Source organism: Cnephaeus nilssonii, assembly GCF_951640355.1.
Source record: "Cnephaeus nilssonii genome assembly, chromosome: 11".
Lineage (NCBI taxonomy): Eukaryota > Metazoa > Chordata > Mammalia > Chiroptera > Vespertilionidae > Cnephaeus > Cnephaeus nilssonii.
This window is the reverse complement of record NC_137082.1, coordinates 93,393,173-93,407,583: the sequence shown is the minus strand read 5'-3', so window position 1 is coordinate 93,407,583 and position 14,411 is coordinate 93,393,173. Positions and strand designations below refer to the sequence as shown.

The 14,411-nt window shown below is 52.7% G+C and overlaps 1 protein-coding gene across 3 annotated transcripts in view; it reads left to right on the top strand.

Annotated features, from left to right (window-relative positions):
* The window catches only part of OSBPL1A (oxysterol binding protein like 1A), a 107,390-nt gene extending 93,335 nt beyond the window's left edge, over positions 1-14,055 (top strand). For 2 of the 3 annotated variants that reach the window (XM_079784237.1, XM_079784236.1), the window contains exons 19-28: positions 1,111-1,245; positions 1,827-1,924; positions 2,718-2,900; positions 5,027-5,134; positions 5,983-6,072; positions 6,804-6,930; positions 7,642-7,758; positions 8,326-8,449; positions 9,790-9,880; positions 12,681-14,055. In XM_079784237.1, coding sequence (XP_079640363.1) covers positions 1,111-1,245; positions 1,827-1,924; positions 2,718-2,900; positions 5,027-5,134; positions 5,983-6,072; positions 6,804-6,930; positions 7,642-7,758; positions 8,326-8,449; positions 9,790-9,880; positions 12,681-12,783 — 1,176 coding nt within the window. In that variant the 3' untranslated portion in view covers positions 12,784-14,055. The remainder of the gene's footprint in view (positions 1-1,110; positions 1,246-1,826; positions 1,925-2,717; positions 2,901-5,026; positions 5,135-5,982; positions 6,073-6,803; positions 6,931-7,641; positions 7,759-8,325; positions 8,450-9,789; positions 9,881-12,680) is intronic. The other variant, XM_079784238.1, reaches the window with a different exon arrangement.
* Positions 14,056-14,411: the final 356 nt, after the last annotated feature.

Here is a 14,411-nt window from a genome sequence, read left to right as displayed (position 1 = left end):
AGGGATGACCTCCCCCCAGGAATGTCACCATGGGGTTCGTTAGCAAGAGGACCTGCTGACACGTGACCTCGCAGCAGGCACACCGTCCTCGCGTGAGCAGGCGGCGCAGGAAGCAGCCCGTGGAGGTGCTGCGAGCACGGGAGGGATGGCTCTGGGGGGTGGTCCGTTCCCTGGGGCTGTAGCCAGCCTGGGGTCGCTGGGTCAGGCGTGGCTCTAGCTTTATCTTCCCACAGGCTGCGCGGCTCCCACCATTGCTCTCAGCAGCTGAGCTGCCGCAGGCCTGGTCCGGGTCAGCCCCTGGCACTGAGCGAGGGGTGGCTCCTCCTGGGCTCTGGTCTGGTTCTGCGGAGGCTGCGCTGTCTTAGTTGTGCAGGTCGGTAAAGACAGGAATGTTTACGGGGAAAACCTCAGAGCTGGGACAGGCACTCAAACGGTCGCCTTGTGGAGGTCCCCTGACCGTCTGTCTGTAGTCCGCAGGCTCAGGAAGGACCTGACTCCCAGGAAAAGGGAAAGAGGGTAGGTGGAAAGCTGGGAGGGTACCAGAACATTCCAGAGAATACCAAGATAAGTTTGTTGCCTAGTGACTTGTTTAAAGGACGCCCTGGTGCGTGCTGGCCACCTGCAGTGGACAGGTTGTAATTCAGGTCAGAGAACCCTACCAGTTACCGAGTTATCTGTGGACGCCGACTGTGTGTACAATTCTGCAGACAGAGGTGAGACCTGTTCCGTAGGATGCGCAGGAGCCTTCTGGTCCCTTCCACGGCGTACAGTAGATCGATGCGCGCGGAAAACCTCCATGTTGTCCGTCAAGCGTAGCCTGACATTCATTCTGGAAAATTATTCACGGCAGATGGTGTGGGTAATCCCGAGTCCGCTGCACAGCCCGTGTCCTAACCCCGACCGAAAGCAGACTCTCGGGGAGTCGGGTCTGGGCTCCCTGGCAGAGCTCCTGGGACAGCAGGCTCCACGCGCCAGGTGCTCGGAGGATCTGTGGTTGAGCTGGTGTTCACTCCATGGGGCGCTGCTTCCCGTGCCTTCCTCTCCAGGGGACGCTGTGCGCACAGCGGGCGCTGGCTGTGCGAGCAGCGGGTGACGCTTCTCTCTGCTCAGGAGCTGTCCAAGATCACCATGCCCGTCATCTTCAACGAGCCCTTGAGCTTCCTGCAGCGACTCACCGAGTACATGGAGCACACGTACCTCATCCAGAAGGCCAGCTCGCTCTCTGACCCCGCCGAGAGGATGCAGGTGGGTGGAGGAGCGAGCCCGGGAGGGCTGGTGCAGCCCCAGAGACTTCCCTGCCTCCCGCCTCCCCTGCCCCGCCCCAAACACACGGACAGAGTCCTGTGACGTCCAGCAGGCGGCTGGGAATGTCATGGAACAGTCGGCGTGTCTGGTGTCCTCTGCGTCTTCCCGCCGTCCCCGGTCAGAGCGCCACGGGGTGGGAGGACCCTTGAGGCCGCGGGGAAGCAGGAGGGTCCAGGGCACACCCGGGGCTGCTGAGCCATTCTGAGCCTTCATTTTATTTTATTTTTAAGAAAATATTTTTATTGATTTCAGAGTGGAAGGGGAGGGAGAGAGATGGAAACATCAATGTGAGAGAGTCATGAATCAGCTGCCTCCTGCACGCCCCTCACTGGGGATGGAGCCCACAACCCGGGCCTGTGCCCTGACGGGAATCGAACCGTGACCTCCTGGTTCATAGGTCGACACCCAACCCCTGAGCCCTGCCGGCCGGGCTATAAATTACAGCCCGAAGCAGAATTGAGTGCCTGACAGGGAGCAGGCGAGGCTGTTCTAACCCTCCTGATGCCCGTCCCGTCCCGCAGTGTGTGGCCGCGTTCGCCGTGTCCGCGGTGGCCTCGCAGTGGGAGCGCACGGGGAAGCCCTTCAACCCGCTGCTGGGAGAGACGTACGAGCTGGTCCGGTAAGATCTCTCCCTGCGTGAATTTGCAAGATCTGTATAACGTTTAAAATGAAAGAGGAAAGTAGATACTCTGAGCATCACCGACTGCGAGGTTGTGTGACTGGAGCCAGTTAGCAGTTTGGATGTTGGCTTCCACGATACTTCCTATTTTAGGGACGATGCAAACATACTGAAACCTGGCACAGCAGACATTACAGCATGTAGTTGTGGGGATTTTACGATTCTGTTCGTGTGGGATTACCGTCCTGTTCTTAGGCAGATGACAGGCATGATTGGGGTTTTCTAATCACATGGAACGAATTTGTATAAACGTGTCCCGTGGGCGCAAAGGCAGGGAGTGTCTGCATTGCAGCGTGTGCTGGCCACCCTGCTTCGTGCTTACGCGATCAAGGATGCATTTGGCTTTAATTGTTGGAGTGCTCCCCTTCTCCGCACAGTTTCGATCTCATCCATTCCCTCGATATTCGATAGTAGACACACTAGACCCTCCATCTGCAGATGAAAGGAAGGACACGTTTTAGACTTCCATGGCTAATGTTATCAATTTGTGCAACTCACTGAAATCCACGTGGTGTTCTTTAGTTTAATGTTTAAATGGCTGGAGTTGTAGTAACAGAGGACTTAGTAGTTGGGGAGCATTTGTACAGTTACATTAACTTGTTCTTTCATGGGGATAATAAGTTCAGAATTATTTACTTGGTTGAGTCTGTAATATTTTTGGACTGATATGACAATAACGTACATAATCCATGATGAGAATTAATGACGACGTTACTTTTTTCTTAATCTTTAGAGATGACCTTGGTTTCAGACTCATCTCCGAGCAGGTCAGCCATCACCCACCCATCAGCGCCTTCCATGCCGAGGGGCTGAACAACGACTTCGTCTTCCACGGCTCCATCTACCCCAAACTCAAGTTCTGGGGCAAGAGCGTCGAGGCAGAGCCCAAAGGGACCATCACCCTCGAGCTTCTCCAGTAAGCTGGGCCAAGCCATTTGTATATACAGGTGTACACGAGCATACACATCACGCACGAGTATACACATGCACATGAGCATACACATTACGCACGATCTTACACATCACACATGAGTATACACATCACACATGAGTATACGCATCACACACGAGCATACACATCACGCATGAGCATATACGTGCACACGAGCATACACATCACGCACGATCACATTACGCACGAGCATACACATCACACATGAGTATACGCATCACGTACGAGTATACAAATCACACATGAGTATACACATCACATGAGTATACACATCATGCATGAGCATACACATCACACAAAAGCATACGCATCACACACGAGCATATGCATCACACATGAGTCTATACATTAGCATATACATTCACACATAAGTCTATACATTCACACATAAGTATATATACTAACACCTAAGTCTATACACTCACATATGAGTATATCTATTCACACATAAGTCTATACACTCACACCTAAATATATCCATTCACACATAAGTCTACATATTAGCATATACATTCACACATAAGTCTATACACACATGAGTATATACACTCACACAGAAGTATATACATTCACACATAAGTCTATACACTCAACATAAGTCTACACATTAGCATGTACATTCACACATGAGTATGTACATTCACATCTTTATATACATTCACACATATGTCTATAATTCACACCTAAGTATATACACCCACACCTAAGTATACACATCACACGAGTATACACATCACACATGAGTATACACATCACACATGAGAGTATATATACGTTCACACATGAGTATACACATCACACATGAGTATGTATATATGATCACACACAGACCTGATCTTGTTCAGAAGCTGGAGATGGAGTGTCAGCTACCTCCCTGCAGGTAGAACTGAGAGACGGGTAATGGCATTGTCGATGGATCTGGGTGTGTTTGAAAAGTTAACTTGATGTTTGGATCTGTTGTGAGTTAGAAAGCAGTTGACCCCTTGTGGCGGTTCTTATGAGACATGCTTTCTGTAGATCGCGTTGATCACACTTTGTTTAACCGCCTTTCAAACTGGATCCACTCTGGATCACTGAGATAGCAGTGTGTGGCCCATCGCAGACATTGGGTCAGCTGGACGTTCGCTTTCCCGTAGAAAAAGCGTGAGCTTTCAGTTCCAGGGAAGACAGACTCCGCCCACGTGAGCCTGTCCTTCCTGCTGGTGAGGAAAGACCTGGACATTATCAATGTCCAAATGGCCCCTGCTCTAGAGACACGAAGACTCCTCTTCTCACATAAACCCGTGCACAAATACGTACAGATTCTTATTCATAGTCCCCAAATCTGGAGCAGCCCAAATCTCAGTGATTGCATGGTTAAACCATCCAAGGGGACACGACTCAGAAATGGGAAAGAAGAAATTACTCACATACAGAATTTAAAATGCATCATACACACCGGAGAAGCTGACCTCGAAGGCTATTAGGACATCACCCGCTGCTGGGATGCCTGGGCATAGGGACCGCTGGAGCTGTCGCCCTGGCGGGCAGGTTCGATCCCTGTTCAGGGCGTGCACGGGAGGCAGCCGGTTGGTGTTTCTCTCTCACATCAGTCCCTCCCTCCCTCCCTCCCTCCCTCCCTCCCTCCCTCCCTCCCTCCCTCCCTCCCTCCCTCCCCTTCCTCTTTCTCTGAAATCAATAAACATGTCCTCAGTGAGGATTTAAAAACAACGGAGCTTATTCACATACAGGACTTTTTCCCTTTGATGAGCAGAGGGTACTTGCTCTGGAAAGTGCTCAGTAATAGGCCTTCATTTTTATTTTCTGCCTCCAATTTCATTTTTCAAACACGTTCTCACCTAACTTTTGGATTGGGTGGTTATACACGTCGCGTGGTGGCGGTTGCAGGGCAGTTTTCTCCTTGAGCTTTGGCGTCCTTTTAAGAAACAAAGTGGTCAGACGACCCTGCTTTGCCGGGAGCCAACACCACGGAGCCGCGCTCCCGAGCTCGGAGTGGCTGTCCTCAGAGTGGCATTTGAGACAAATGCGCTTCTTAAACAAAACAACACTTCTTGCTTATGATTCTGGGTTTGGCTTTGCCTTGTTTTTAGGCACAACGAGGCGTATACGTGGACAAACCCGACCTGCTGTGTGCACAACATCATCGTGGGGAAGCTCTGGATCGAGCAGTACGGCACCATGGAGATCACCAACCACAGGTGCGGCCCTGGGGCACCGGCTCCCTCCGCGTCACCATCGCGCTCAGTGGCTTCGTTAAAAAAAAGCTCTAGATAAATGCAAAACAAGCACTGTCACTATTAGACGAGGAGACGTCCATTCATTTGATGAACAGAATTCGTTGCCGTTTCTGACGAGTGTGAACTCGCTGACGTCTGAGCTGGGTGAATCTTAATACAGCCGCTCCCTGTGCTTAGGTTGAGTTTGTATTATTCACGCAGAGGGTGGGGCTGGGGATACAACAGGAAGAGCTGGGTCCAAGCCTCCTTTGTGACCTTAGGCAAGGGTCGTGCGAGCTTGGGCTGTAACAGTGGGGCTTCACTTCCCACGGCGCAGAGGGGTGGGGGAGGGGGCGGCACATCCCAGATGGGGGCGCAGAGGTGATGTCTGGGCAGGTCTCTTCTGGTTTGCAGGTGGCCACATTGTGTGTCTTCACCTGGCAGAGAGAGAGAGAGAGAGAGAGAGAGAGAGAGAGAGAGAGAGAGAGAGAGAAAGAGAGAGAGAAAGAGAGGGGGAGGGAGGGAGAGAGAGAGTGCGCGCATCTCTCCTGTCTCTTCTGAGGGCACTAACCCTCTTTGCGACGGCTCCACCCTTGTGACCTAATAACCTCCAAACTCCATCTCGTCAGGGGCTAGGTCTTTAACATGGATTTGGGGGGGTCACAGATATTCATTCCATAGCAACAAGCCACTTACTCTGTAGGGCTTTGCTTCACTTTTCCTTGTGGTGGGCCCAGGAGCAGCTGCTGTTGGGAACGTCACCATAGTCCTCATTCTCCCCTGCCTCTGCCATGCTGGATGGTAACCTGGGCTCCATGTCTCCTTCGTAGGACCGGGGACAAATGTGTGTTGAATTTCAAGCCATGTGGCCTTTTTGGGAAGGAATTACACAAAGTCGAAGGCTACATTCAGGATAAAAGGTAAAGTGTACATTTAAAATGCTTGAATAGTATAGGTGTTGTTTGCTGAATAGTATTAAAACCTGCTGCCATAACCTCAGAAAGAGGCATTTCAATACGTTGAAAAAATCTTTCTTACAGGCACTCTGTTTCTTTAAAGAATCTATACTAATAATAGAGGAATATGCAAATTGTCCAGGACGCAGTCCCAGTAACAGTAACGACTAGCAGGCTGCGTGGGGCGACCAGGTCGGCAGGGGGATTAGTGAGGGACAACCAAACGACTGATCAGCAGGTTGTGTGGGGCGACCAGGCCAGCAGGGGGGCAGTTAGGGGCGACCAAGTCGGCAGGGGGGGCAGTTGGGGGTAACCAGGCCGGCAGTGGGGGGGGGGGAAGTTGGGGGTGATCAGGCTGGCAGGCAGAGTCAGTTAGGGGTGATCAGGCTGGCATGGGGGGCAGTTAGGGGCGATCAGGCAGGCAGGTGAGCAGTTAGGAGTCAGCGGTCCCGGATTGTGAGAGGGATGTCTGACTGCCAGTTTAGGCCTGGGATGGGGCCTAAACTGGCAGTTGGACATTCCCCGAGGGGTCCCGGATTGGAGAGAGTGCAGGCTGGGCTGAGGGCACTCCCCCATCCCCCATGCATGAATTTCATGCACTGGGCCTCTAGTCTGATAATAAGCCTCTATATAACAACAGTCAGGGGTAGGTGAGCTGGTTTGATTGCTGGCTGAGCCTCGGGGTGTCTCGGCAGCAAAAAGAAGCTCTTTGCCCTCTACGGGAAGTGGACCGAATGTCTGTATAGTGTCGACCCCGCCACGTTCGACGCCTTCAAAAAAAACGATAAGAAAAACACTGAAGAGAAGAAGCACAGCAAACAGGTGAGCCTCCTGGAAGGTGGCATCGGGGGCCATGTCTTCATCCCTCGGGGGGGCGGCCTGTTACGAGGTCACAGTCTGACCTTGTTCCCGTCCTGCTCACGCATGTAATTTTCTCCTTGAGTCTTGTTTTAATTGACGTGTAAATGACATAGTCCTCAAACCTTTTTCACAAACAGATGCTCATCTCCAGGATTCTTTTTTTTTTTTTAATATATTTTATTGATTTTTTACAGAGAGGAAGGGAGAGAGATAGAGAGTTAGAAACATCGATGAGAGAGAAACATCAATCAGCTGCCTCCTGCACACCCCCTACTGGGGATGTGCCCGCAACCAAGGTACATGCCCCTGACCGGAATCGAACCTGGGACCCTTCAGTCCACAGGCCGACGCTCTATCCACTGAACCAAACCGGTTTCGGCAACACACAGAACTTTAAAAACACGAAAACACGATAGTGAGAGTGATGGTGATAGTAAAGCCTCGAATGCAAACGCCACTCAGGCTGCAAACACCAAGCTCCTGAGCTCCTGGCGCTTGATCGCTGTGGCTTTACCGACGCCCAAGGCTGAGGGCCAGGCAAGGATGAGGAGACTCAGGGCCCGGCCGGGCAGGTGCATCCTGGTGGGTGCAGTGCATAGATGGTGCGATTTCCAATGTGTAAGGGGCTCTTTTTAAAACGTTTTCATTCTGCTCATCGGCGGGTTCTTCCAGATGAGCGCGTCTGAGGAGTCGGACGAGATGCCGATGCCCGATTCTGAGAGCGTGTCTGTCATCCCCGGGAGCGTCCTCCTGTGGCGGATAGCCCCCCGGCCCCCCAACTCCGCGCAGGTGAGGCTGGGTTTGCGGACACGGCCTCGCCGTCCATGTTCAGCCCCGAGGCTGCTCTTCCCGCGTGTGCAGGCCCTGCAGGCGGGATGTGGGCGGGGCGGGTCCCGACAGGCCCCAGCTGTCCCTTTGTGGGCTCGGGTGCAGTTCCCGCTCACCCTGACCCTGAGAGCCAGGCCTCTGTGCTGGGCACCCCCGTGCCTGGCTCGGGCAGAGGTGCTGGGGTGGGGGCTGGTGATTCCTTAGGAGGGACACTGGCTTCATTCCGTGCAAGTGGATGCAGCCTCTTGAGGTCCAGCAAGGAATGATTTCCATGAGAGCGGAGAAGGAATGTTGACTGTGCTGATAGTTCTACTAAAGTGGCAGCGACACGGGTGTGCATTCCGTGAGGCCTGCTTCAAGATGCCTTTGGGCCGATACCCACAGGGGCCTAGCCACCAGTGGAGACAGGTGCACGATCCTGGCCATACATGGGCGGGTCCCTGTCAGCTCAGACCCACTCCTCCGTCAGCGGGTCCCCTGGCGCCGGTGTCCCGGCACGTGCTCACGTGGGCGTCCTCCTTCCTGCAGATGTACAACTTCACCAGCTTCGCCATGGTGCTGAACGAAGTCGACAAGGACATGGAGAGCGTGATTCCCAAGACGGACTGCCGGCTACGGCCCGACATCAGGGCCATGGAGAACGGGGAAATCGGTACCTGGCGCGGGCGGTGCTGCTGGGAGTCATTTCTGTGGGGTGATGGTTGGTTCTGTTCCTGTGGCTGATTGCGAGCGTCCTTGGAGGACACGCAGTTTAGTCTCGGGGTGTTTGTTACGTCACAGGAAAGGCGAGAGAGCGGCAGGCCACGCCACCCGGCTGTCCGTCTCTCCCTTGCTCTCGCCCACACTCGGCGGTCCCCCCGAGACGACCGGCCCTTGGAGACATGCTGCCTCAGACATTTTTGAATTAAAATGTGATTTAAATTTGGTAGCTTTTGTTTCACATTTGGAAAGCTGGGGTGACTGTACTCGCTCCCAGTCATCATGTCAGAGGTGCCCCCTGGTAACTGCGTATACTCCGTTACCTGAGGTGTACCCTCCTTTCCTTCCCCCTCAGCTAGCCCTGACGTTCACCACTCCGTCAGCTGCAGGTGCTCAGAGTGGTTAGACTTAGGGGTCCCCTGGGAGGCGAGCACCCGGCCACACGCAGCAGTTACAGCGTCACTGACGGCTCCCTGTGCCTGCTCCACACCCCGTGCGGATTCCGTGGCTGCTCCACACCCCGTGCGGATTCCGTGGCTGCCCATTTGTCCGTGTTCATCCATTTACCTTTTCCCCCAGCCCACCCCCTCCCACCCGGCCACCAGCAGCCTATTCTAACAAAAGCTATCTTCAATGCCAGGGAGGAAGTTGAAAAGATGACATTTTTATCAACTTTGAAGTGCCTTCTGACTATTTTGCTGTATATTTTAGAATTAAGTATCACCTGCTAAGCCTCAAAGAGTTTTGCCGCCCCGTGGGTAACCACAACTTTTCTATCTGCTGGTGTTGTACTTCCTCTCAGTCATGAGGGGGGCCTGGGGCAGGGCCTGGGGCCTGGCTGGTGGGCAGAGGCTGGGGTGCAGTGAATGGCCAGCCCCCCACGGGGATGCATGTGGCCAGTCTGTCCGCAGTGCCCGCCAGGAGGCGTGTTCTCACCAAGCACTCGGCTGAGTTGGGGCCACGGCGCACAGTGTTTCTGAAAATCGTTTGAATCTTTAAGAAGGAAGGCGCACTCTGAGGTCTCAGTAAGAATTTAGGAGCATCCGCATGCATTGGGTTTCTCTGCCCAGCTTTTCCCGGAAGCGACATCATTCCTGTGGCCTTGGCCTAAGCAGGCTCCTTGGGGTGAAGGCGGTGTTCCTGGGCCTGGGCCCTGCCTCCCGCCCACCTGGGTGCCGGTCACGGGTTAACAGAGGGGCGGCTGGGGCGCGACTGATACAGGGGAGTTCGTGCTAACCAGGGATGCGCTTCTCCGCTGCCCCCCTAACCGGTTCCCGTGGGCGTTCATTGCAGATCTCGCCAGTGAAGAGAAGAAACGCCTGGAGGAGAAGCAGAGAGCCGCGCGCAAAAACAGGTCAAGGTCGGAGGAGGACTGGAGGACCAGGTGCGTGGGGCCTGGGAGCTGGGCTTGGGGCGGGGCCTCCGCGGGGCGGGGCTGCCTCGGGGGCGGGGCTGCCGTGGGGCGAGGTCTGCGTGGGGGTGTTGGCTGCCTTGGGGGCGCAGGTGTGGGCCAGGGGAACTGCAGAGCAGCCCCAGGTGGGCCTTGCCAGGCTGCTCCTGGGCCTGAGAGTTCCCTCCAAGTGCTCAGCCGCCAAGAAAAGGGCTATTTGGAGATTAAAGTAGAAATATCCCCACGCAGTCATCCCGTAAATGCCAGTAAAGAAAAGCCTTCCCCAGGAGGGCGCTGCCTCCCCAGGTGAGGGAGTGAAGCCCGGCGGCCGCAGGCACATCACAGGCGCCTGCTCACACCTGGGCCAGGTGTCGGGGACGGGTGGACAGCGCCTCTGCTCTTCCAGGCACGAGGGCCTGGGCGTGTGTGGAAATAGGATTCGTGTAAAGGACACTGGACTCCACTCAGAAGTAGAAAGTGGACAATGAATTTCTGAGTTTTGAAAGTTTTTTTTTTTAAGACTCAGGAGCTGAACGGAAGCCTAACCCTTTGCATCAGACCATCCACCCAAGGTCCAAGTCTCCTCTCCAGTGCAGAGTCAGGCTCCCCCCCCACCCCCTCCGCCGCCCCAAGCAGCCTGGGAGGCTTGCAGGCATGACATGGTCTTTAGAGAAAACATCCTTTGCTCCTAAGCCCACCAATTTGTGAAATGTCTCCCGGAAACTTCCTCCTCCCCGTTCCGTGTGGGAGAGCGTTGCGCGGGCCTCGGCCGGTGAATGTTTGAAGTTCCTTGTCGTTCTGACTTGGACCTGCCGGCTTCTCTGGAGCTCGGCTCTGCAGGCCTGACTATAGAAGTGCTGCTGCTGCTCAGGTTTTTGAGACCCAGAAGAGCGTAACTGTGTGCTTCCTATTAGACAACAGTTCTGTGACTCTGAGCAAATCACGGGTCCTTCATATATATCTAGTTTGGTGGCCAAAGTCTGAATAATAGATGTTTTGATCATCTACAGGAGGCTTTTACATTTTCTAATTAGGAAAAAGTCCACAAAGCTACATAATGTATGTAATATTCTAGAAAATTTGGTCTAATGGGCATTTTAAAAAAATATGTATTTTATTGATTTTTCACAGAGAGGAAGGGAGAGGGATAGAGAGCCAGAAACATCGATGAGAGAGAGACATCGACCAGCTGCCTCCTGCACACCCCCACCGGGGGATGTGCCCGCAACCAATGTACATGCCCTTGACCGGAATCGAACCTGGGACCTTCCAGTCCACCGACCGACGCTCTATCCACTGAGCCAAACCGGTTTTGGCAAGGTCTAATGGGCATTTACTAAATGATCCTTCAAGGAATTGGCCTGGCCTGAAGTGGTTTTTCTCAGGGTTTTTAGTGCTTCTGTAGTAATAGGAACATTTGGGACTTAGCAAACAAATCAAACCTCACTTTTTAGAAAAATATATATTTTTATTGATTTCAGAGAGGAAGGGAGAGGGAGAGAGAGAAACATCAACGATGAGACTCAACGATCGGCTGCCTCCTGCATGCCCCCTACTGGGGATCAAGCTGACAATCCCAGGCATGTGCCCTGACCAGGAATCAAACCCCGACCTCCTGGTTCATAGGTTGACGCTTAACCACTGAGCCACACCAGCCGGGCTCACCTCACTTTTAATTGCTAAATATTATTAGAAGCTATTTATTTGGAGAGAATGGCAAAGACAGTTAAGACTGTTCACAAGTGTTACTCTGAAAACGAAATCATGTTTAGAAGACGTGGCACTCACTGAGCCTCTGGGCAAGTAGGTCTGCATTCCCATCACCCAGAGGAAGCTGGGGCCGTGGGAAAGGGGCCGCCGGGTTTTTAAAGGGCGAGACAATGACCAGAGCCGATTAGAAGGCAGGTTAGGGTCTTAGAAGCCGGTATACAGCCTAGGAGTCCCTGTTAGCATGGAGGAGATGGAGGCCCAGGGAGATTTGGGTGAGACAACCTCCCGTGAACCACGTGTGGCGTAATAGATTTGATAAACCACGGTCTTTAAAATCAACTTCGATATCAGTTATTAGCTTGGACAAGTTATTCATCTCCAACATCCAGTCGTTTTGTACAACAGAGCTTTAAGGGTTTTTGGGGGGCGGGGGGAGAAGGGGGCATTTACTCTGAACCGGGCAAAAACATTACTGCAGTTAAATTGTGGAAGTTCATTTTATCCCAATTCCCTATTTCTAATTGCTTTTAAAAGAAGGACTTCTAGTGGAAGTCCTTTTGCCTACTTCCCCTGTAATCTCTGTCCTTCTATCCAATATGAGCAGCTGGCTGATGGTGGGGGGCAGAGTGCTGCTCTACCAGCTGGCAGCAGGATTGGGATAAACGCTCATATAGGATTCAACCCTGTCTCTGCTGAATTGGCTCATGTAGTGACAGGCAGCACGGACCCATTGATTGTCCGGTTACAATAGATATGAAGAAAAGGTTAGGGCAAATTCTTATTTCTAATTGCTTTTAAAAGGAGGACTTGTAGTGGAAGGTAATGGGCCTAGAGGATGAACAATTAGAAAAAAACATTGGTTCTAACAACCCTTCGAGAGAGAAGACCCGAATTCTGTTAAGCAGCATGGCTAAGTGCTGTGGGAAACCCGCAAGCCCTTTGCGTGGTCTCAGTAAGAGGGACGGCACCTCCCACCTCCCACCTCACACCTTCCGGGTGAACTGCTGCCGAGGGAGGCACTGAGGCTGCCAGGCTGCGGCCACTGCCCTTCAGTCCCACTCAACCTCGGCCTCTCTCCCCACAGGTGGTTCCATCAAGGCCCCAACCCCCACAACGGGGCGCAGGACTGGCTCTACTCCGGCAGCTACTGGGACAGAAACTACTCGAACTTGCCTGACATTTATTAAAGTGCAGACAAGTCAGGGCGTGGGGCTAATCTACAGATCCGTCTTAAACCTGTGTTTTTAAATGTTTTTCTTTGGTTTCTACTCATCTTTAAAAAAAAGAAAAAAAGAAAAACCCCGTTCATCACTTGCATTTCACCCCCCAAAATAGGGCACAAGGTGACCTCGGTGATGGAAGTCTTACAGAAAATGGGTACTTTTGCTACTGAACGGGCTGATTTGGGTGCTGTTGTATACAGAGGTCAGAGGAACTGCGGGCGGGTGTGCTTTATGGCGGCTTCGCCGCAGTTGCGGGAGGTGGATACCTGAATGTAATTCAGCTTTATGAAATTATATACCTACATGTAACTTAGCTTTATAAAATTATAGAGTTATTTTGGCTACTTTATGCTGTTGGGCTTGAATGTTTTAGATGTGACTTGGAGATGCGTCGGCCTCTCCGTACACGGCTCGCTGCTCAGATGCAGAGAAAGACGTGGGTGAGAGGCCTTCCCACTGGGCCGGCCCAGCCCCTCCCTGCACACAGGCCAGGCCTGCGGGGTCAGAAGGGCGCTGGGCCTTGAGAATTCCAATGAATTGAACTGAAAGGTCTTCCGTTTGCTTATTGTAATGCTGTTTACTTTTACAATTCTGTAACCAGCCATTAGGATTAAGAAGTGTTTAATGGTCCATGTTCAAATTGAAAATATGTATGAACTCTAGCAATTCACAAAAATGCCCTAGAAATAGATTTTAATCACCGTTATTACATAATGACTCGACCTGGTGGCGTGCCGCCGGGGAAATTAAGTTGCACTCGTGTATTACACGCATCTATGTGGAGCAGGCGGTCCTGTGCATTCAGGTTTGCAGGCCCCTGTGTACTTACGACACGTGTGGAGACCTGCTGTACAGTAGCCTGGCCCCTTTAATTGGGGCACATTAACCTATTTATCCACCAACCCCAGGCTGAGCTATTGCTCGGGGGTCTTAGGTAGCTGCCAGTAAATTATTTTCGTTGCTGTCTTGAAGTTAACAAGTATTATAATGAAATAATCTACCTGATGCAAAATAAAGGCTTTAGAATGTTCAAAAAGTGTGATTTTTTATTAAACCGTCCAATGTGCTAACGTTGCCAACTTCCTGCAATCCTAAATGCTCAAGGATGCCCTTCCAGCCCAGCCTGGGTGGCTCAGTGGTTGAGGTGAACCAATGAGCCAGGTCAGGGCACAGGCCCGGATGTGGCTGGGTCCCCAGTGGGGGGCCTGCAGGAGGCAGCGGGTCCATGGTTCTCATCACTGAGGTTTCCCCCTCTCCCTTCCTCTCTGAAGTCAGTAAAAATACTTAAAAAATAAATGTTTTTTGGATATTGAAACAAGTGGGGGTGGGGGGCTTTTCTGCAGCTTCCTCGCTCAAATCCGACAAAATGTCTTAAAACACCTGCTTCGAGGTGCAAGGACGAGTCTGCCCTGGGCTGCGGCCAGCCCGTCCCGGGAAGGGCGGGGAGCCGACGCCCCCTCTTTCCCGGGGTCCGCAGGCGCCGGCCACGTGGGCGGAGGGCGCGGCCCGGCGGGCTCCCCGGGGGAGGCGGAGGGTCGCTCGCCCCTCGGGAAGGACGAGGAGGGAAGGGGCGGGCCCCCGACCACCGGGAA